General features: G+C 40.0%; 1 protein-coding gene across 2 annotated transcripts in view; it reads left to right on the top strand.

Annotated features, from left to right (window-relative positions):
• Positions 1-23277, top strand: part of LOC117004358 (probable ATP-dependent RNA helicase DHX35) — a 28467-nt gene extending 5190 nt beyond the window's left edge. The window contains exons 7-22 of one of the 2 annotated variants that reach the window (XM_033075102.2): positions 315-384; positions 1004-1063; positions 2959-3071; positions 3223-3319; positions 4356-4514; positions 6360-6570; positions 8191-8315; positions 8773-8827; positions 13653-13748; positions 14124-14218; positions 14811-14888; positions 15986-16115; positions 16811-16892; positions 17424-17495; positions 19041-19152; positions 21533-23277. In XM_033075102.2, coding sequence (XP_032930993.1) covers positions 315-384; positions 1004-1063; positions 2959-3071; positions 3223-3319; positions 4356-4514; positions 6360-6570; positions 8191-8315; positions 8773-8827; positions 13653-13748; positions 14124-14218; positions 14811-14888; positions 15986-16115; positions 16811-16892; positions 17424-17495; positions 19041-19152; positions 21533-21577 — 1600 coding nt within the window. In that variant the 3' untranslated portion in view covers positions 21578-23277. Of the gene's footprint in view, positions 1-314; positions 385-1003; positions 1064-2958; positions 3072-3222; positions 3320-4355; positions 4515-6359; positions 6571-8190; positions 8316-8772; positions 8828-13652; positions 13749-14123; positions 14219-14810; positions 14889-15985; positions 16116-16810; positions 16893-17423; positions 17496-19040; positions 19180-21532 lie in introns of both variants that reach the window. The other variant, XM_033075101.2, reaches the window with a different exon arrangement.
• The last annotated feature ends 401 nt before the right edge of the window (positions 23278-23678 follow it).

The raw sequence follows: 23678 nt of genomic DNA, 5'->3' as shown, positions 1-23678 counted from the left end.
AAAAATCAACAACAAACAGGCTTTTCTAATAACCAGAAAACCCGTGCAGTACTGTAAACATAGACTTGTTTTCTTCTACCCCTTTCCAAAAACTAGCCTGAATAGAGAACAGTGTCTATGTCCTAGGTGATGTCAGGTACATTTTTCTCCCTGTTCCATTGCTGCAAGTTTTTGTAACTTCCCCAAGTCTGGCTGTGAACAGTAATAGTCCAGCAGCAGATTGCAAATAATGGTGTTTCTAGAAGACAGGGAGACACTGATTCTAGTGTCAGTCAGGTAATTTCTGAAACCTTACCTTCCTGCCTTTTTCACAGTGTCCTCATGCTGGATGAAGCTCATGAAAGGACTCTTTATACAGACATAGCCATTGGCTTACTAAAAAAGGTAATTCTTTTTTAATTCACTGTAATTCTGGAATTTTAATTTGGTCATTTTAATACGGGTCTCTGTAGCTGTTTTAATTTCATCCCTTTTCATTCAACCTCTGATCCTGATGGCTGGTAATTGAGGGAATGTGATTGCTTCTTCCTCATTTAGGAAATGTGATTACTGGTTCCTCATTTATCCTGCAACCATTGTACATATCCAGCTATTTACTTTGGTCATCTGGCATTCAGGATCTCTCTTTCTTCCCCCTAATGCTGAAATCTCTCCTTAGCTGATAGTACAAAAATACACTGTTGATTCTGCTGCTGATGATCATGTGAAGTGGTCTGATAGGGGCTTGTTGCTGACTTTCAACCTACTAAAGATCTGACTGCCACCAGAAATTAAGAGTAGATTAAAATAACTGACTGAATGCCCTTAAAATAAATACGTAAAACTCCAAACAGTCATCGGGTTCTTAGATCTGTGGGGTGATGTGGCTGCTTCATTCATCATCTGTCTTGTAGTTTAAAGTAGTTTTACAGGTTTCTGGTAATCTGGATTCTCTAACTCTTGGTTCTAGTCCTGTGTTTCAGAGAACAGTTTTAACTCTGGTTGTTGTTGGTCTCTCTCCCAGGTTCAGAAGAAGCGTGGGGATCTTCGCCTGATTGTGGCTTCAGCCACTTTGGATGCAGAGGTACAGCTCAGCTTTGGGTTGAAATGAGGTGACATTAGGTGGCAGATCCACTGCTGTTTATGTACAGCTTTCCTCTGTGCTGCTTGTGAAACATTGCTGCTGCTGGAGTGGTGCAGGAAGAATCTGCTGTAGTTCAGTTGCTCTGCTTGGTTTTCATGCTCTGTTAGCAAACTGTTTTGGATGTGAATTTAGATGTGCATCTGCTTTTTATATATTGATATATTTTTTTCTCCTTATTTGTATTCTTTATAAAAATATGTTCCTTGGCTTAATTTATTAAGAGGCATTGATTTAGCTCAGTTTTGCTGATAGATATAATCTGAGGCAACTATAGGCAAGTAAAAATAGGTGATAAATGAATAGATTTAATTTCAGTGAGATCTTACTAGATCCCTGATTGACTCGTGGCCTGTAGACACTTATGTAAACTTATTGAAAACATCATTAATTTAATTTTGAGCAGGAGCAGAAGAGGAGCTCTCAGAGCTGAGCAGTGTTTCACCCTGCCCTGTGTTCTGCTTGTAGCAGCAGCAACAGGAGGTGCTGTTTAGGGAGAGCACGTGAGCCTGGGCACCTGCTGTGGGTCTGTTCTGTTAGAGCTGCCTCAGCATCTGCAGCAGTTGTAGTACAGATATTAGTCAGCACCTTCCTGCTGCTTCCCTCCACTATGTGTTATGGACCTGCTGTTTGTTAATTTGTCTTTGAATCTGCAAGTCTCCAGGACACCATAAGTGATTTTCAGGAGTTTACCACCAGCTATATAATAGCATACATGGTCGAATTCTTTCAAACCTTTTAGTTAGATCAAGAATCTCCCAGTTCTTGTACTGGGGATTTGTGTTTTTTTAAAAAAAACACCCTCAAAACCAGTTTTACATTTACTTTGTCACCTTTGATTCATAAATCTCAGCTATGTCTTCTCAACCTTGTGCTCCCCAAGCACAGCTTTTCAGTCTTTCCTCATGTGGCAGCTATTCCATCTCCTGTATGATGTTCATTCCTCTTCTCCACTTTTCCTAACTGTTCTGTCCTTAATAAGATGTGGTGGCGAGAGCTTCCATGTGGCACTAAAGATTTCCTTTGGTGACAAGTACCATATACCATGAGTGTTGTGCTGTGCTTTGGTAGTGTTTGCACTGCTGTATGTTCTGTACATTGCAATGCAAAATTTGAACTGCCAGAAACCACATTTCAAATAGATGACAGTTAATCTGAAAGGAGTTAATGTGAGCAAAATGATTGCTGTGACTATGTAAACATTTTTTTAATACAGAGAGTTGATGGTTATCTCTACAATGCTCATAAAAGTTGAGATGAATTATATGGGTTCTTAAGTTCTGTTTTTTTCTTTTATTGATTGAAAATACTTAATGACAATAAATCTAAATTTACGAAGGTGTCTCACAATGCATAAATCAAAAACTTCCATAAATCATCCCTAACTCTGCTTTTGCAAAGTGAGATCTTGGTGTTCAGTAAGGGCTGTAAAATTTACTTGCTTATTCAAAAATGGGTGAGAATATGCAGGCAAACACAAACCATTTTGCATCAATTATTTCAAAGTTCTCCTTAGCTTTGACTTTGCTAATGTGATAGATCCAGTTACAAGTTTCTTTATCTTCTTTTTCCAACTGTATCAGCTGATATAATTAATTTTACTTCCCTTTCCAATTTTTACTTCTCTAATTAATAAACATGCAACAGTACTTGTGCTAAATGCCTGAACCCCAGACAGAAGGCAACAAAATCAAACTTTCACATTTTTTAATCAGCACTGTCAAATTGATGAAGTAAACATCCAAGTAGTAGCAATTTAAGTTCTTTTTGTTGTTAGGGATTTTTTCTCCATTCTTTGAAATGTCAAACTGAAAGTGTTTATTTTTATTTTAATGCAGAAATTCAGGGATTTCTTTAATCAAAACGATACCGGTGACCCCAGCAAAGACACCAGTGTGATCCTTACTGTCGAGGGGAGGACGTTTCCAGTGGACATCTTCTACCTCCAGAGGTGTGTTCCTGTCTGCTCTGGGAACTAGTGACACTGTGCAACTGTGTTGTCATTTTGTCTAGGTTACAGCTCTGGTGTCCCAGAGCTGCTGGAGGGGACGAGTCTGTACCTATTTTTCTGCTCATGTCTCTGCTGTTTTCTCTCCTCATAGCCCTGTTCCTGACTATGTAAAATCAACTGTGGAAACCACCATGAAAATTCACCAGATGGAGAATGATGGTGATATACTGGCATTTTTAACTGGACAGGTATAGACATAAGCATATTTTTTTTTTGCTTTACAGTGCTGTATTGTGAGCTTTGCAATGCTACCTCAGTCTCCTGAGGCTTTCATTAGTTGTGCTTATTTTATTCTCAGTGAAGATGACAAATATTTCTGAATTGGTGGGAGCAAAATGAGGCCAGTCCCAAAGAGGTGAAGACAGCCTGAATTTATCAAAGCTAGTAATGGATGGTAGTTTTTGTCATTTAATGCTTTATTTTCTCAGCCTTGTTAGTGAGTGGAATATTGTGTGGTTTGCTGGTGCAAGTCACACATACTCAGCTGTTAAATTGACAATGAGTCATCATTAATAGTTAAGGCAAATGGAATTTCCATTTGTTAGGCTTAGCATCTGAAGTGTTTGACAGAAAAACAAATTGCCGTGAGATCAAAATGTACTGGTCTCTTCTGTTTATTTATGCTTGTCAGCTCACTTTGCAGCTGGGAAGAGCAAACTCATTTCTCCAGTGAGGAGCTACCTTGAAGAGCTTCAATAACATCTTGCATATTTTCAAAAGCAATTCTTTATGCCCTTTATTGATTTAACTTTGGAATAATGCATTTGGGATTTGGTGAGGCAATGCTTGAACATTTTGTTTTCTGGAGGTGCCACAGCTGAGATTAAACATGAAGTTGAGCAAGAAGTGTGAGTGCTGTTCCTGTGCCATTTCTGATCCAGACCCACAGCATTCTGCCAAAGTATTTTCACCTCCCATTTTGCTCTCACCAGTTGAGATAGACAGTAAAATTAACCTTCTTCCCCTGTGATTTTACTCATGTGTTTATGGTATGACATTGAGTCAAATAACAGTGAACACAAGCATGTATATAAAGCTTTATTTATTAATAATTGCAATTTATCTTAAGAGTATTGCAACATGGAGGGAGCCTAGTCAAAGTCCTGGCGTTTGGACAATTGCAGTGGTATTATTATTTGGTGCAGTTTTTGTATCTGGGTGACAGAAATGTGCTGTTAAAGTGCAGCATGTCTCACTGTGTGCCCTGTGCTGCTCTGGCTGCAGGAGGAAGTGGAGACTGTGGTTTCCATGCTCATAGAACAGGCTCGGGCCCTCGCGCGCACCGGGATGAAGAAGCACCTCCGTGTTCTCCCCATGTATGCTGGGCTGCCTTCTCCTGAGCAGCTGAAAGTCTTTGAGAGAGTCCCTCACACTGTCAGGAAGGTGAGCTCTTGTGTGTGTCTCAATTCCCACCACCCAGAAGGCTGTCTGCAGCACACAGGCTGTATTTATCAGTTCACATCATGGGACTGTTGCAAATGCTGCTTTGAGGGAGGCTTTCTGCATCTCCCATCAGTGCCTGTCAGCTTTCAAACTGGGAACCAAGAATGTGTTCCCTGGTTTCCCTTTTCATCTTTGATCATTCCTGGGCATGTTAGTTCCAGATCTCCTCTCTGCCTCATCAACTCTGCAATTTTTAAGTGTCTCCATACAGCTTTGTATTTGCCTTCATTCAGTTGCAGCTTCTTACTCCTCTACTTTTACCTTTTTCTTTCTTTCTGTGATCTAAAAGTCCATGGCTGTTTTCCACCAGTAGTGGAAAAATTAGTGACAGAGTGGGTAAGTGCCATATTCTCATCTAAGGAACAAGTTCCAACTTACTTGATTTTAGTGGGAAGAAAAACTTTGTTTTGACTTCTGCAAGTCTTGTTTAGACATTTAATGTCAGAGAAGTATATTATTGGATGTGATTAGTGCTTTCTGCTTATGCAGAGCCTGTGTTGGGGCTGAAATAAGCTGACAAAACTACACCAAGGTGACTTGTAATTCTTGTACCTACTGGAGTGACAAGTGAAATTGTTCATCTGGCATTGAAGAACATTTAATATAAATACTTCTCTCTGGGATATGACATCAGTCAATTAACTTTCAAAATTTTCTTTTTAATTTCAGGTGAAATAAGCATTAGATTTCCTACTGTTGTCTGGGAATAATTATTTTTTAATATTTTAGGACATACATATATAAGTGAATCCCTGCAGGAATGCTGAATGTGGAACTGTTTATCAACTCTGTTCCCCTCCTATCCCCCACCTCATTCCAGTGTACAAAGAATAGTTCAGTGTAATTGGGAAGCAGAAAGAAAATATTCTTAGTTTGGTACATAAGAAGTCAGTTAATCTTTTTCTCTGCAAACACTGCCAATGATTTTCTCTGCAAACACTGCCAAACTCTTCTTTTATGAAGAGAGAATAAATTTGAATAAGAATGTGATTGTGAAGCTGTGAGAACTGCTGTGCAAATCAGGCTTATTTCAAGTTGACAGCTCCTTCTGCTGCTTGTAGTGTATCTTTTAGTGGTCCTGAGCCTTGATTTACCAAAATATGAGTACTGGTCTAATACTGACGCCCAGCTGTGACAGACAAAAGACTCTCTAACAATTTAAAAAGTGAATATTTATTCAGAGTTGGGCAACAGTGTCAGGTAACCCCCTAATACACACTGCAAAATCACAGATGAGCACAGAGTCTATTAATTGACAAAAGGTTCAAACAAATACATATTCATAACACCAGCCCCTCCCATCCCTGCTTCCCATGGTAATTAATTGGAATGGCAATTACAGCGTGGTTGGCTTCTTGAATTAAGTCTGGGATCGTTTGTGTGGGGAGGGGTCTTAAAAGGAGGAAGTAAGGCGAGTCTTCCTCACCCTGACCTTTTCTATCAATGACAATACAAATGGCTTTTGGGGCAGCTCCATTTTTGCAAAGAATGAGTTTCTGGTTGCAATTGTTTGTGTTCTTTGGACCTACCTACCAGTTTCATCCTTTCCCATTGCAAGCGCAGCTAAGCAAACATAAATGGACAGGCAATCAATTATTTAAGTTTCAGGTAACTATCTCAAGCCCAGTTTCTTCTAACTTGTAACTAAAATCCTAATTTCTCTGAGATTAGTGTTTCAAGCATGTCCCTGTGCCTGTCATGGCTGAGATGTCTCACTGGGGTGTGGCTGATGGGGTCTTTGAGGCTGGGGAGCTCACAGGACCCTCTCTGTGCCTGTGCCTGCAGGTGATCGTTGCCACCAACATTGCAGAGACCTCCATCACAGTGCAGGGCATCGTGTTTGTGATCGACTGTGGCTTTGTGAAGCTGCGTGCCTACAACCCCAAGACGGCCATCGAGTGCCTGGTGGTGGTGCCGGTGTCCAAGGCCTCGGCCAACCAGCGGGCAGGGCGCGCCGGCCGCAACCGCTCCGGGAAGTGCTACCGCCTCTACACAGGTCAGCAACTGCCCTGCTGCCCCCTCAGTGCTGGCCACTGTGCTCTCCATTGCAGTGGCAGAGGAAGGAGGAAAAGCTGTGTGTGCTCAGTCATTGAAAGCACAAAATTGCCCTTTGTTGTTCCTCTGGCTTGTTTAGAAATAGCTTGTTCTTTTGTGCTAGGCGTTAGAAACTGAATCCTTTTTGTGGAATTGGGCAGAGTCAGCAGTTGCAAACATGAAATGTTAATGCAGCTCTTAAAGTGGTGAGCTTATTAAGAAGTTTGTACTTTAAGGATTTTGGTTTCTGAGTAGTGTCAGTGTGTAATACTTACCAGTGGTTCTCTCTGCTCTGACTGAAGTCTTCATAGACTTTGCATTTAACAAAAAGGCTCTAGAAATCTTTTAGATAACTCAGAGAAAACTTTGTGTCTCTTTTTTTTTTTCCTAGGAATAGCTGCCAACCCCAAATTCTTCCCTTGAATCAATGACCCTGGCAGTGCACAAGAATTGCTGTTTTAAATAAATCCGTTGGCTACCACGCCCTGTCCAGAGAGCTGCAATCTAAGTGTCTGTTCTCAGCAGCTTGATGAGAAAAGGCTTTGCAGTTAAACACTCCCATTGCTGATGGGCTTGAGATCCCCTCTAGTTTTACTGCAGCTCTGAGATGGTGGAGATGAAGCATTTTCCTTTAAAGTGTGCATGTCCTTGCCAGCAGTTGCCACATTAAACCAAGCCATGATTATATGTATCCAGTAAGAATCAGGAGACAATATGTGCTACACAATACCCCAAGTTTATGTAGCTTTGTGAGTGCTTTACTGGAGAAACCATGACTACACTGAAGATATTTTTGTGTGCTCAAGAACTGGTTTAGGGAATGCTTTAAAAAGTGTTTTAAAGGAGGAAAACAAAAAAAAAGAAAAGAAGGTGCACAACAGTGCAGAGAGTGAACAACAGTAGAGAAACAGCACTTTGTCTTAGGGAAGGTTTGAGATAGTAAAGGATTCTGTAGAAATTAAAATAATTTGGGTGAAAATAATGTAGAATGTGCCTTTTTAAAATTGCAGAACAGTTGGTTAGTGGAAGGTTATAGAGGTTTTATCCTTACAGGGAATATTTTTCCAGACTTGGACTTTATAGTGAACGTGATTTTAAAAAGGCATTGTTAAATAAATTGTTTTTCCATCCTTAATCTTTATTTTAAATATATATTTTAAAACTCCATTTGTTTAAGTAGTTACAAAAATAGCGTTCTTGTAGTGAAAGCATGCTACTTTGGAACTTTTCCATCTCTTTAAAAAAATGCTTTTTTTGTAGTATTCCAACCTACTTTTTATTTTCTGACAAAAATGTTAAACAGAAGAGAAACAAAACATTTCCAGATTTCTGTGAAGAATTTATAACATTTCAAGTTGAAGTGTGGGTGGATTAACTACAGAATCAGCACTGTAGCCAAAGCCATTGAATTTCTATTTAAATAAAAGTAATGTAAAATACAGTAATTGGAGAAAGATCATCTTTGGGTTAGAGGTCATCTTGTAACACCTGTTGAGTATCCATATGTGATAATTTAAATTTGAATGGCTATGATTCTGTGGTGACAGCATAGAACAGGAGTTGTTTTTTTCTCCCCCTCCAGAGGAGGACTTTGAGAAGCTGCCCAAGTCCACAGTGCCGGAGATGCAGCGCAGTAACCTGGCCCCTGTCATCCTGCAGCTCAAGGCTTTGGGCATTGACAACGTGCTCAGGTTCCCCTTCCTGTCGGTGAGTCCCAGCTCTGAAGGCTGCCACCCTTCCTTGGGCTGAAGAGACATCAGGAGATGATTGGTGGTAGCCCACAAAACCATTCAGCACTGCCCTGCTGGTTGGGAAAGCTTTGTCCCCTGTCAGACAGCAAAGTGTGTTCCTGGGAACCAGCAGTGCAAATGATGTGTGTGTCCACTCAGAAACAACTGTTTATATTCCAGAGTTTGGTGTTAAAATTGTTGAGAAGTCAGGGAAGTCTTAAAAAGACAAGCTCTGAGGTTCTGTAAAATTGTAACTGCAGTCCCTTTGCACTGATTTATGAAGAACGAAGAATGTGAGAGCTCTCTCTTCATTTTGCAACAGAGAGAAAGTAGTTAAGGATTTTACAGAAGAGGAAGATCTATGAAGTCATGTTCTTTGCTGAACTCATGATGTGTGCTGATAACTTCAATCAATGCACATTTTCTCTTCACAGCCACCCCCTGCACAGTCCATGGTGCAAGCTTTAGAGTTGCTGTACGCTTTAGGAGGTGAGATTTTAATGCTTTACTTGATTTGTAGCTCTATTACAGGAATTGTGAAAAAAAATTGTAATTTGTATTTGATGATTGGATGGACATTAATAAAATTTGCATTTGAGAACTATGCTTTGAGAAGGAAAGAGAAACACAGCTGTGATTGGTGGAAACTTTGTTGGTGGGTTTTTAGAATGTACCTCAGTCTCTTCTGGATTTGCTTTCTTTTCTTTAGGTTATTTCAGACTGGTAAGCAAGCAAACAGCAGCAATAGAGTTTAAACTAGAATTAACTATTTAGATTGGGTAGAGGAGTATTTTATAGCTATCTTATATGTATTTCCTTGCTATTTAATGGGAGGAGACCAGCTATTTGTCCTTGCTATCCTGTTTGTGTTCCTTCAGTCCTTGCAGAGTGATATGAAGATAGAAATGGAATTTGGACACTAATTAGACCAGTAGAGGAGTTAGACACTAACTTTACCTGCATCCAGTTAGTAAGTTGTTACATACCTAAGACTTGGTGTGGTGGTCTTTTGTTTCATGTTCCTGTGGCAGTGATGAGATGTCACACTTGCAGATACAAACAGAAGGAGTTGTAAGCAAAGGTTTGACTGTAATAACCCAGAATTTATCAAGGCTGATAGAAACCCAGAATTTATCATGGCTGATAGAATTGCTACTTTGTTCCTTAATGGGACTTTGAAAAGCATAGTGTGTCTGTTGTAAATTTTCCTGTTAACACTTTGCAGTTATAATGTGTTCTTGCTGTGTGAGTGCTGGAACTCTGCCTAAGCATAGTCAGTCAAATGTGATGCCTGAATTTGAGAGAGCTTCATTCCTGGAGGCTGTGCATGAAACCCCACAGAGAGTGTGATATTTTCAAACTGCCTCCTTGCTATGATTGTGAAAGCTTGACTGGCAAAAGTTAAGAGCTAATTAAATTATAATTATTTTGAAATTAATTCCAGTCTGTTCTTTGCTCTGGATGCAGGGTGGGCTGTGGCTGAAAGGCTGCACCTGCTGTAGTGTAATGCTCCTCATGTTTGTGCTGTTGGTCCTGCAGCTGAGGCAAAGTTCAAACCCACAGCAAGTCAAACTGTTCTGATTCTATTAGCTGTGGTTACAGGACACAATCACTAATAAAACCCCCTGATCATCCCTAAACCCAGCACGTTTTCTCCTGGATGAACTGGAGCTCTGTTTCTCAAGGCAGTGTGTGTGTTTCAGTGCACAGCTTGCTGGCTTTCCATGCTTTTAAATGCATGCTACTTGCAAAGCCTCTGCTCTAGTTTTAGTATTGAACTTGCCAGTTATGGACAAGTCAACAGACACACACAAACTTGTAACAAAAAGAAAAGATTAGTCTGACAGATCTTGAGAGCTAATTCAAAGTACTTTTCTACTATTTAGCTACTTAAAAGAGTATCTTTTTAAAAATTCTGTTCTCTGTGTTACTAATCTTACTCTCCAATTCAGTGGAGTCTGAACAACACTGTTGGTATATGGTTTAGTTCTAGGTGGTTCTGTGAGGAGCAGGGGCTTTGGTTTGAGCTTTGTGGGTGGATTCCTTCCAACTTGAGATAGTCTTTGATTCTAAGTCTGTTCATTCTGTTTTTTTCATTATGCTGCAGTTGGATACTTTTAGCACTCAGATCTCACTGTAGTAATATATTTTATACACAGTTTTCAATTCCTTTTTGTGTGGTGAGTGGGCTGCCTGCTGCCTAATTTTGTTTATAAGAAGAGCTGTTATATTGTTGAGTTCTTTTGACAGCTATTTAATCTTTTTGAATGCAACAAACTAAACAAAACAGAAACTTGACACGAGGCCTAGTAATCAAAACTCTGCTCTGTTTGACTTCAGCTCCTTGTTTGTAGCTAATTCAGAGTTGACAATATTTGCTCCATAACATAAACATGAGGCAGCATAAAGGAGATTGTGTAAGTTTTGGAAGCTTCCAGAGGTTTGTGGCTGTTTTTAGACCACTCACAGATGCTGTGCTGTAAGTTGTGGCAGTCTGCTCTGTTTTTTATTCTCATGGAGCTGTAACTCTGTTTGGCCAGGATTTTGCCCTGTGCTGGTTTGGTTCCATCTTGCAAAGGAGGGTTTCATTTAAGGCACTTGGTTCTTGGCAACCTCTGCCAGCTTGGAACAAGAACCTTCACAGTGACTTGGGAACGTGTTTGCAAGGATGAATTCACAGCCAAAACCACCTTGGGGAAATGGAGAGGAAAGTTCAATAAACTCACTGATTAGCTGGGTGATGTTTTGGCAGAAGTGTTCTGCTCATGTAACTTCAAAGAGCTTTTATTCTCTTGGCTGCACAGCTTTGTAGCAGAACAGATTTTGGTGTTTCAGATGAAAAGAAATGTGTGTGCATGTGTGTGATACACAGATTCACTCTTCAGTTTCTGCTGAAGTTTAAGGTGAAGTTAGGTTTTAGGTGGTTTATTACAAAGATTTTCTGTAAGGTGCAGAGCTGAAGCTGCCCAAGCATTTGCAGGTGCAGTGAGGATTAAATTCCTCTTACGCAAGTAGGAACATGAATTTCATCACTGGCACTGCAGTCCCATGCAGAAAGGCAGTTTGGGGTCAGCCCTGCTGTGCCAGCATGGTGCCAGCTCGTGCAGGGCTGATGCTCCTCAGGCTGATAGCTGTGTTGAATAAACACATCACTGTTTGTAGGATTATTTTTACAGTGGTGCAAACTGATTACATCAGGACTGTCTCTCCTCAGCCTTCTCCTTTGATGCCTTTTTGAGAGTCTGAGTTGTCAGTTGGAGTTTATTTGTTTTAAGCATAATTTAAGAGGTAAATAAGCAGACAAAAAGTGGCTTTGTTTTTACTGTTATTTCAGGTCTTTGTTGATGATTTGTTTGTGAGTTGTCACCTATCAGAAATAACTACCTAACTTTAAAAAGGATAGTTCTAATCCCTCAGTCTGTCACACACTAGTGGTTGTTACTTGAAACATTTTAGTGGCATGATACTTGAATAATCTTTCCTGAACACATTTAATTAAAATCTTTGTAGTATCTTTTCCTAAGATCTTTAATTTCCTGTGTATATGTGGATTCAATGGTTGCTTCCAGGATTATTTGAAGTAAACTTTCACCTATTCCAAACTACTATCCATTGCAGGCTATATTCAAGCTTATTGCTACTAATAGATCTGTGCACAACCCATATATAGATCATGCAAAATTGTATTGACATTTATAAGATGCAGCAGAAACCAAAGGATTTTGGCTTGATGGACCTGTAGAAAGTGGTGCATAAATATATGGAAATTTCTCCTTTTTCCTACTTAGGAATGCAGTTGATGAAAACTTATCAAAGCTATTGGTTGTAAACTCCTCATATGGCACTAGTCAAATGAAAGCTATCATACCTTAATTTTTGCAGGTGCTGTGACTTTGTGTTTAAATATATTAGTTCACCATTGCACAAAAGCTGCCTTTGGTACCTGTTTCTGTGGAAAACACTGTGACATTATGTGAAAATCCTGGTAGGTTTTGTTGGACAGTGTAGGGGTGTGTGAGTGAATTACTACATTGTCATGAGTTGATAGCATATCAAATAATAAAATAAACATTGGCTGCAGGGATCTGTGGATTCAGATGTGCTGACATCAGTTACAGGAGCTCTCACTCCTTGACCTGATTTGTGGTTTTGCTTTTCTCTGTGAAACAGAGCTGCAGTGCAGCTGTGGCTTTGTTACCCCCACACAGTCTGACAAACAGTGTGTTTATATAATGGGAGAGCCTGGTTGTGTTTCCTCAGGTCCTTTGCTGTGGGTGGTTATGCAATCTGCAGTGCCCCAAAGTCCTGTTCTTGGGCTCTCACTCACTCCTGCTTGTGTAGCATTTCTCTTGTGCTTTACCTCTGTCCTACCTCATACAACTTGGCCTCTTAAAGTTTTCTCTTTTAATTTTTACTCATTGCTGCAGTTCTTAGCAAGCCTTTTTTTTTTCTTATTGTTGTTCCCTGTGAATTGTATTTTTAAAATTCTATGTCCTCTTGCAAAGCAAAGGCTTTTCCATTTAAATCCTTCCCTGAAATCTCAGCATAAAGCTCAGAATTAGCCTGGGGCCTGGTGCTTTGCAGGGGCCCTTCTTGCTGCAGGGGTTTGACTGGAGGGAGCCAAAGCTCTGGAATGGTAAATGTGCAGAATTGCTCAGATCCAGCTGCCAGGCCTCCCTCCTGTGCCATCTCCATGGAAAAGGCTGCAGCTGGAACATGACTGGCAGTAGAGTGGATATTTCAGAGGCAGACTAAACTGTAGAAAACCTTCATCAGCTGTGCATCTCTTGTTTAGATAATAATCTAAATTCTAATTATTTTTCTCCATGACCTAAGTAGATGTGCTTAGAAAAATGACATCCCACCATCAGCAGAGCTCCCTGTTTCTGCAATAGTGCCTGTTCCATGTTTATCCCCATTTTCATTCTCATCTGCTTTACATCCCCATGAACAAAGATGTTACTAAATATTTTAAAAAGAGATCAGAGATCTAACAGCTAATATCCCCTCTGGCCATGGCATTGACTTGGACTGCAGGTTTTTTTAATTATTGACAGCAACAGTGAAACATAGTCAAAATTAAAAAATTATGTGTTCAAGTATTTTTTGAAAAAAAAAATTCTGGTGACCCATGGGAGAGTAAATGGGTATCATGGATTGCCTTTAAGCTTGGTGTAATATACATTCAGCAATTCTGAGATGCATCTGCTGAATTCTAGTTTGTAATTCTGCTCTTTAGTACAGTTTAAGTCAAAAGGAAGCCTTGCTGTGCTGTTTTGCCTGTGTCCCAGCTACGTTTCTTAATGTGCTGCAGGTTTGGATATGCACTGCCGATTAACAGAGCCTCTTGGAATGAGAATAGCTGAGTTTCCTTTGAATCCTATGTTTGCAAAGATGCTTCTGGAATCAGGTAGGAGAAAAAAGATCAATTTCTTCACAGTCACCTAATTGTAATGTACTGCTATTCATTTGCTAAGCTCAAATTATACTTCATTTTGGTGTGTTCTGCAGTGAAAAGAACCAGTTAAAATCTCTATTAAATAATTAGTCTAAGACATTTCACAGCCTAGTAAGTTTAACATTTGCCTCTTAAGTTTTCCACTGAAAATATTCACTCTTATACTAAAAAAATCCAGGAGTTTATGTATTTTTGTTTCAAATACTATAAAAACATATTCTACTTCTTTTTAATTTTATTCTCTATGGGGGTAAGTTGAATGATAGATTTCCTTTATTGAATTTCCATTTGTTTACTCTGAGTAAAATTTCTTTGTTTACTCTTCAGGAAATTTTGGCTGCTCCCAAGAGATTTTGACAATTGCTGCCATGATGCAGATTCAAAACATCTTTGTGATCCCTCCAAATCAAAAAAACCAGGCTGTAAGTTCAGTTGTCTCTCTTTTTCTGTTTGTTGTTTTCACATTTCTGGACTTCTGGCAAGTATTTTACTGGTGCATATTACAGACTGCAACTTTGTGGGAAAATGAAATAAGGTCTGGAATGGTATCTGTTTGTTGTAGGTAAAAGAAAAAACAAATATCAGGGGAACCTTGGAGTCTTTTAGTAGTGCTAAAATACCTCCTTCTGAGGGCCACAAACATGAAAGGTTATAAACCAATATTGGTCAGTGTAAAGGTTTGCAAAAAAATCCCCCAAAACCTTCCCACACACCACTTCCTTCTGAGATGAACAAAACAGGAAAGATGTAGCAAATTCTTAATAGATAGCAAGAATTAGGAGCCTGATTTTAATGAATAGAGATTCTTTGTCTGTTAATTTTTCTAATTTCAGTTTTAGAAGTGCTCCTGAGTGTAGGGGGGTAGTAAAGTATTGCTGTTGACCAGAGGAGCTGCCTTAGATGGTAAGAGTTTTACCAGTCCCAGGAAATACTAGGCTGAAGGGAATTGGACACATCAGACATGATTTCAGCAAAAATCAATCTGCCTATAAAATGATATTTCTTGTTCTGCAGGCCAGGCAACACAGAAAGTTTGCTGTGGAGGAAGGTGATCATCTGACCATGCTGAATGTTTATGAAGCCTTTGTCAAAGTAAGTCAGTTCAGGTGAAATTGCAGGAATGGGAGGAACTAGAGGTTCTCACTCAAAGCCAAGGACTTCCTGAGTCTATCAAGTTATAATTCTACATTGAAAGACTCTCTGGTCACCATTTGCCACAGACCTTCCACATTTCCTCTGAACAGGGAGTAGAAGAGAATTTTGTTGGGGTACAGCATGGTAATCTTATGGGTAGACAGCTGTGTTTTCAAGGAGACAGGGATTTTTTCTTGGGGCTTGGAGAAAACAAATGTTCAAATTTCCAATGAAATGAATATTTTCTCATGCTTTACTGATGATAATCTGCATTCAAATCTAGCAGTCTTTTTTTTTGCTGGTGTTGAATTAACTCATTGATCATCATACACTGTTTTTCATTGACTTCATGTTTTTATCCTGAGGTCTAACACCAACCTTAGTACTGCTCTGTAAGCTGAGGTTTATTTAATAGTTTTGAAGTTGCTACACCTGTTTGGGAGTAGTATATTTTGCTGGTATAAAGCACTTTTGTAGTAAAACCCCTGCAGCAGTGCTGAGTTGAAGCAGTAAAACCACCCAAGTGTTTAAGCATCGCTTTTTTGCCACAACCACAGAGCACCCAGGGAGGCACCAACTGAAATGCTGCCCTTCACATTTTGCATCTGTGTAATCCTCTTAGAAACAGCAAAGGCTCTTGGAGGGAGTGCTGATTTCTGGAGAAACAGCTCTTTGCAGAGAGAAGACCAATGAAAACAGCACTGAAAAGGTTGTTTACATTTTGAGGTTGAAAACAGACATGTTTATGATTGGAGAGAATTAAATGGAGTGACATGCTCTTCTCTTTCACCACATATGAAGAAATGAAGCACATCTGTTTGAAAATACCCCATAGCATTTGATCTACTGCCATTTATGACTTGAGACATGTTTTTTAGTTATTGGTGGTACATACTCTTATTAGTTGCTCTGTAAATAGGTAATTTTCAGGGAAAACCACAATAAATGTGTTGTAGGAGATCAGAATTAAAACAGAACAAGGCTATCTGAAAGGGATTGGGTTTACTTTGTTGATGGTATCTCATTAAGATTTTTTTTCTCTTCTCATTGTACAGCACAGCAAGAGCTCCCAGTGGTGTCAGGAACACTTTCTGAACTACAAAGGGCTTGTGAGAGCTTCTGTTGTGAGAGAGCAGCTGAAAAAACTTCTCGTCCGTTTTAAAGTGCCAAAGAAGTCCAGTGAAGGTGATTTTTTTTAAGCTCTTGTCCAATACATAGTAAAGGTAGTTTCCAAACTGCCAGTTTGTTCCCTGCTTTTCTTGTAAGCTTTGGAGTATTTTTATCCTGGCCTCAAAATAGTGTTAATTTAGACCAGATTTTTTGTCCTAAAAATAGCTGCAGAAGAGCACTTTAGCCTATTTGTATGATTAAATTTTAGTCCAATCTTCATTAGTTGAGATTTCCAGCAAAAGTTATAACCACTGATTATCTATTTAATGGACAGACTTTCCAAAAGACTCATAAATAGGTCACCCTGTTCCCTCTTTCTAAAAGGCTGTTTTTGTTCAAAGTGCTGTTCAGTTTTGGGATGGGATTTCCAGCTGTGCTGTGTGTACACAGGTGCCAGGACTGGTTCTTAGCACTTGTCTCTACCTGCTCTGACAAATCAGCCTTCAATGCTCAGCTGTCACACTGGGCTGCTTTGGGGACTGTGAAACTCTACATGGAGACACACAGGTGGCAATACATTTGTTTTTTAGGCAGCAATTTTTGCTTTACTCTGAAATGGAAGTCAAAAGGAATTGCAGGGTTCGTCTGCTCTCCTGCCTTTGCTGTCAAAGCCTAATGCACTCTGAAAAGTTGCTTGAGATGATTAAGTGGTATTTTAGGGATTTTTGCCATTCTATTGACTCATCTTACAGAAAAATTCTTCTTTCCAGGTGATCCAGATCCTGTTTTGAGGTGCATAGTTTCTGGATTCTTTGCTAACGCTGCTAAATTCCACTCCACAGGAGCTTACAGGTGACTATATACAGTTTCACTACAACTGCTGCTTGGTTGGAAAGCTCCTGTGATGAATAAATCTAAATTTAATCAAAAAGCAGATGTTTCTCCTAATTTGCAATTAGGAGCATGTGGCAGTTGATACACTAAATATTTGAAGATCTGTATTTGCAAACTGCCTCAGTGTTTATCTCTTCTCTTTGGCAAATAGAACTACAATTATTAATAGTGGGAAACTGCTACTAGCAGTCATTAGATTGCTCTAAGTTAAGAAAGTACAGTAGCGTTGTAGCACTCCCAGAGCACTGAGTAAAAGCCTGAAATGTTATTTTTTCATTTAATATAGATAAAACTCTTTTAGAACATCAAATTATTGATTGTTCCTTTGACCAGCATTTAAGCCTGGTTTCACCCGTTCATTAAGTGCCTATGTTGTTAATTTACTCCAGCCCTTTCATTCCTGCTTTTATTAAACATACTGGGGCTGAAAGGAACCAAATGTTAAGCAATAAAGAGAGGCACAGCCTGAAATAGTATCTTGCTTTCAAGGACTATCCGTGATGACCATGAGCTTCATATCCACCCCAGCTCAGTGCTGTATGCAGAGAAACCTCCACGCTGGTAAGTTAGAGATGCTTTCTCTTCTTTGGGGATTTTTTTAAAGGATTTGCAGCATCCAAGTTGAATTGCTTCTCTCCATCAGTGAGGAATAGATATAGAAAGTCATAGTTCCCACAGGGAGAATCCAAATGGCATTTCCTTTGCAACATTTTGTAGGGAGTATCCAGATAAAAGAGGGAAATAGAGTGATGTTTAACTGTCAAAGAAACCTGCAGTGGTTGGAAAGGAGAGCCAGGTTTAGTGGGCACCACATCTTGCACTGCAGATTGTTCTCCAATAGTCTCTGTACCTAAACAGAGCTAGGGTTCATTTATTTAGCCTGTTAAGGAGATGTCCTGTCAACCAGGTGCTGCAGAAATGGCAAATGGATTGCAGGGAAAGGGCTTACACATAATAATGTGAAGAGTTATGGCAGCAGATTGAGGAAAGAACTGGCTGTACTTGCTGTTAGTGGGGTCTGATCATTCCATTTGCAGGTCAAAGGTCCTTATATTACAAACAGAAATGTGTGTCCAACTGTCAGGTTAGCATGATCAACCTGAAGCATTTGGACTTTCAATCTTCACTGCCTGCTGCTGAGATTTGGAAGGCCTGGTGTCATAGCATCCTGTCACATAGGAGTTTAACTTAGCAACCTAAATTTCACTGCTACTGCAGCCTGGGCAACCATTGAGGGCTTCAGTTCTCTCTGCTACAGGTGTAGAGGAACATGTTTTCATTCTGGTTTGTTTTCCTCTGATTTATTTTTAGTTGTGTTAGTTGCTATGTCTCAGGACACATTCGGCAAAGAGAATTTTGGATTCTGCTCTTTGCTTTGAGAGCTAAACACCAATTAATGAGAAGCCACAAACCTCAGGTGTTTGCAGCTCTGTGTAGAAGGCAGATAGTGTGACTTAAGGATTTGGTAGCTGCCCCTTCAGTGCAAGGGTTTGCACTTCCTTGGGGAGAATGACCTTGCCTGCTGAAGGTGACCTCAGAAATAGATTGCCCATGCTGGCAACCTGACTGTGCTGCAGTGGGGATGAGTGCACATGGTTGGATGTTCCTAAATCTTTTCCCAGGAGATGTTCTGGCAGGAGTTCAAGCTGATTCCTTCCTCTGATGCTTATCTCGCTTGTCTGCAGACTGGCGCCGGGGATAGTCATGCTGGGGTTTGTGCCCTCCTTGTTGTGGGTGCAGGGTTTTGGTGCTTTGGACATCTTCCCTTATGATATCACAGAGTAATTCATATTCTGTCTCCCAAAGCATCAGCTGTGAGTCCCCCTTGACCCTATTATAAGAAACAGTCTTTCCTATATCTCACACCCATATGGTTTGGTAGTGTGTGAGGTTGTTTTCATGGCAATCTAAAGATTTTCTTAATGTGGAGAGCTCTGACCAACCAGAGACAAAGAGGCAAGAGGTTGAATTACACCTTCAAGACTCTCTTGTCACTCTGTAAGTGTCACCTCTGGCAGCATGTACGTGAAACTGTCTAAATATGCTGTTAATCAGCTCTCCCTCACTGCTTGACAGCACTTTTCATTTTTGTTTCCTTTCTCCCAGGGTAGTGTACAATGAAGTCATACAGACTGCTAAATACTACATGAGAGATGTGACAGCTGTTGAATCCTCCTGGCTGTTGGAGCTGGCACCTCACTTCTACCAGCAAGGAACGGTACGGAATCGGCATAAAGGCCAAACGGTACCATTGCTGCAGCAGCAGCTCTTGTATCTGAACTTTCTGAGGGTTTGTTTTGTTCTGGTCTCATGGGACAGAAGTTCAGTTGGCTCTGTTCATTTTAGTGGTTTTACTATAAAGGAGGAGGGTAATAAGTTGATGCATGAAATGTTTTTCCCTATTATACAGCCAATGGATGTCAGAGTTACAAAATGAGATCCAGTTGCTGGTAAAGTTACATTTGCCATCATATCCCTTTGGGAAATGAAGCCTTCAGCCATTCTACACTTCAGTATAGGCACTGGGTAGCACTTCCCTGAGCAGCACTGTAGGCAGGCAGTGGTCACACTTTGCATAAGAATTTTAGGAGAGTCTTTGCAAGCTTTGCAAATGCTTGTGAAAATCCTGAGCCTTTTTTTTGGGCATTAATTATGTTTACTGAAGAAAAATCAGTTCTGATCTGTTCAAATGTAAAATGGCAAAGAACAGCTGCTGTTTGTGCAAACCTTATTGCAAATTGCTGTGTGTGATAGACACCTTTTATTTATAAGTATCTTTTAATAGTTGTCACCAACCTTTATTGACTGTCCCATGTGAATCTGTCAATCCAGACTTATTGACTGGTCATTCTGAGAACTGAATTGCTCTGAAATGGTATCTAAGTGTTAGTTCAGCCACAGAGCCTTTAAATACTGTACAGATTACCAAGTTGAGCTTGTATTTAAATTTCCAATGGGACATTAATATCTACTGAGCTTTATATTTTACATTAATGAAATATTTCCAAAATCTGAGTGATCAAATGCATTTACGTATCAGACCTTTGACAAAGGTGATCTGTTTTTAATTTATTCATCTGCTTCACTGTCTGACTTCCTGGAGAATCTGATGTTTGTTTTCTTTCACTTCCTTGGAGTTTTGTCAAAATTGAGAATCCTGTGTTGCATGGAGCCCCTTAGGACACCTCTGTGGTTGCAGTTCCCAACAGTTTGGCATCTGTTCATGTGATTGACTTGAGAGAGGGGTTTTTTATGCTCATCTTGGATAATTCATCTCAATTACCCATCTATAAATGGACTTCCTAAGTAGCTGAATATTTTCTGCCTTTCTCCTGTAAGACATTTGACAAAGGCAGTGATGACCCCAGCGGGGCAGAGCCTTGAGCTTTCAGCTGCTGGGAGATGATCAACAGAGGTGGTGTAAAAAGGAGCTGAGCCAATGTTGTATCAAATCTGTTCCTGCAGTGATTATTCCTTTGACTCACATATTTACAGTTGACACATAATTTACATTTAGCAGCCCACACCCACACAAAATCCCACTGTGACCTCTCCATGAAGTTTGGGATGAGGTTGTCCTGTAGGTAGGTGGTAGCAAAGAGGACTTGTCTTGAATTGTGCTGCCTGCCTGACTGAGGGAATGTGTTTTTCAGGGTAGTGCTACTACTGGTGTTGGTATTCTAATTTTTACCATTGCCATCCTTTTGATTTGATCAAGTGAAGTCCATTTGCAGTATGACCTAATCATTGCTTTCATCCTAAAATAAATGGTAGCTCTCAAGGTTGGTGCTGGTTTTGAGGAAAATTCTCTCTTCCAGCCTAGTCAGTTATCCATATCAGCCAAAAGTCTTGGGTGTCCTTATAAAATGTTTGAAAATTAGAAATATTTCTCTTGTGTAGAACTTTGAATCATACATGTAAAATTTGAATTAGTAGACTGTTGAAAATCACACTGGTTTATGTTAATTTATAGATATTAAGACCCTTTTTCTACTAAAGGATACATCTTTGTGCTAGGAAGGAAAGGTTTTATTCCTTTGTCAAATTAAGAACAAATTACCACTGAATAGGACTCTGTTAAAAAATGTGCTTCTACACCTTGATCTTGGTCAGTTATTTCTCATTCCAAGTTTTACAGAACTCTTTTCATATTTCATTCCACATTTGTAGGTCTTTAAGGGCACAGAGGTTCCAAAGATCCAGTGCAACTTCAGGATTAATACAGTTGTTAAAATTTTGTACTTTGTGTACATTCTCCTGGTGTCTTTTTGCAGATGTATTGTTGGGAATACATTTTGTGCATTTTTACACCTGGAAAGTTGCTTCCAGTGGAAAATTGTCCCTATGCTTGCAGCTAGTACAGAAGAACTAGAAGTTATTTTATCACAAACCAGAATATCACTTTGGGGTACATGTGGGTTTTTATTTAATGGGTTTACTCTAGTTGTCAGTAACAAGCAGAGCTTGGGTGGGTGTGGATATTTGTGTTAAAATTAATTTAAATTGTGATTAAGGATAGAAAGCATTGTAGTCGATTTTTTCCCCCTAATTTTAGTGTATCTTCTAAGCAGATTTTTTGTTCTTTTCTTTTCTTGCAGCATCTTTCCTTGAAAGCAAAAAGGGCTAAAGTAGATGACCACTGACATGACTTCAGTAGTTGTGACATCAGAAGCAGAACCTACCAGTGATTTCAAGCTGGCTACAGTCCATTCAGCAGTCAGTTCATTAGCAATTTGATCTTCCATCAACCTAAATGTTTAAATGCCTGCCAGGATCTGTAGGGGTTTATGCATGACCAGTACATTGTAAACCTAGAGCTTGCATTGTGGACATTTTAATCTTTGCCTACTTGACCTCTGTCGTTAATCTGGGCATGTTGCTCCTTTTAAATAGGTAGAAAAACAACTTAAAAAGTGAGAGGACATACAGGACCACAAAAAACTGAAACCTTCAAGAAAGAAACAGATTTCCTGGAGTGGTACTGCCTTAGGAGTGTGGGGAGTAGGGTACCCTGCCTCCTGTCACCCAGAGCACTGTGACTTACACCGGCCAAACTGAGCCTGGCTCCTGCCAGCAGGAGCTCAGGGCAACCAACTACCCCTTGAAATGCAAGGTGCTGCCATGGAAACATTGATTTGTGTTGGACCATCCCAAACTGGTGCAGCTTGTGCTCCCAAGCAGTTCAAGTGTTCTGCCCGAGGCTGAGCTGGCCCAGCTCACTGTGCTGAGCAGACCCTGCTACTGAAATGTCTGGGTTCTGCACATGGGAGTTGCTGTTTGGGGAGGGGGAGAAAGAGCAGCTCAGTGTTTTTAAGATGGATTAATTTTCTGCTCAATCAGGGGACTAAAGATGTGTGTTCACAATCAATCAAGTTCACAGACAGGGCTTTACTTTTCTTTTTCATCCTATGAGAGAAAAAATGTTAACCTTCCACTGGTTGGAAATACCAATAAATTTTATCTGGGGAATATGATGAAACTCTGTTTTTTAGCCTCTGTTGATCAGCAAAGGAGGAAATGTTCTATACTTTCCTATAAGGAACACAGTCCTTTATATTTCTTTTATTACAAATCTGTTCTTTACTGCTTGGGGCTCTTTTCCTCTGTTACTGAGGAGAAGGATGCTCTGAACACTTGCTGCTTTAATCAGGATTCCATGGCTATTTTTCAGTAAGGAATTATGCTTGTTTGTGTTTTAACAAGACAGCTTGGATACATGTATTTATTTATTTCCATTTTTTCCATTTTTACCTATTGATATTTATTTTAGAAAGACATCACTTGAAAATTTTATTTTTGTAATTCAACTGATCTATGTGGTTTTTGGCATATTAACTGTTTTATTTTCTTCTTTAAAAAAGAAAGGATGTAAATAGGCAAAAATTTCTACATAGAACAAATGCCTTCCTCATCACAGGACTGCCTTGAAAACTTTTTTGAGAGCTTCTTTACCTTGTCCCTTCCAAATACCTGCAGAGAGAGCACGCTGTGCCACGTGCACTGTGTGGTCTCCTCAGTGTGTCTGTCCTGACTGCCAGCACAAACACATGTACCAGTCTCCAGGAATGGCACCAGCAGCTTGAAAACTGTGTCACCTTCCTCCTTGTTGTCCCTGTGACCCTCACCTTTGTGTCACTCTCTTAGACTGGAAGCTCCTCGGGGCAGGGACTGTCTCCTAGCCAGAGCTGAGAGCAGTGTTGGAACTCACTAAAAAGATTCCATTTGCAGGTTTTTTTTCTCTTAAAGGATCTTAGAGGAAGAACTGAATATGAAGACTTGTCAATTGTCTGTGTTTCTCTGTCCTCTGGAAGTATTCTTAAGAAAAATAAAACTGTTGAATTGAGGAAGCTTGGCAATGCATCACTTTGGCCTGAGCAGGGGGTGACTCCCCAGGGTGCTGGTTGGTGTGTTGGGCTGGGCTGGCAGTGGGTGCCACTGCATTTGGAGAATTTTGGGTGGCTCTGGAGACCTGTCTTGTCCAATGGTTTTTTTCCCTGGCTGCACAGCTGCAAAATTTCCTCTGGGATTGATTGATTCCTGCTGAGGTCAGAACCCAGAACCCAGTGGTGTGAAGCTTTGTCACAAGCTGCAAACCAGTTATGTAATAATGAGTGCAGTAGGTCTCTATAGACTAAAAAAAATAAATGGAGACTTGTCTTTTTAGCAGTTTTATGAACTATTGAGGTATCACACCCAGAACAGGCAGACCTTACACTAGAGATGCAGGCTAGGAATAAATGTTAC

This window comes from Catharus ustulatus, chromosome 17 (genome assembly GCF_009819885.2).
Source record: "Catharus ustulatus isolate bCatUst1 chromosome 17, bCatUst1.pri.v2, whole genome shotgun sequence".
Lineage (NCBI taxonomy): Eukaryota > Metazoa > Chordata > Aves > Passeriformes > Turdidae > Catharus > Catharus ustulatus.
Note: the sequence above shows the minus strand (reverse complement) of the source record. Positions and strands in the feature narration are given on the sequence as shown.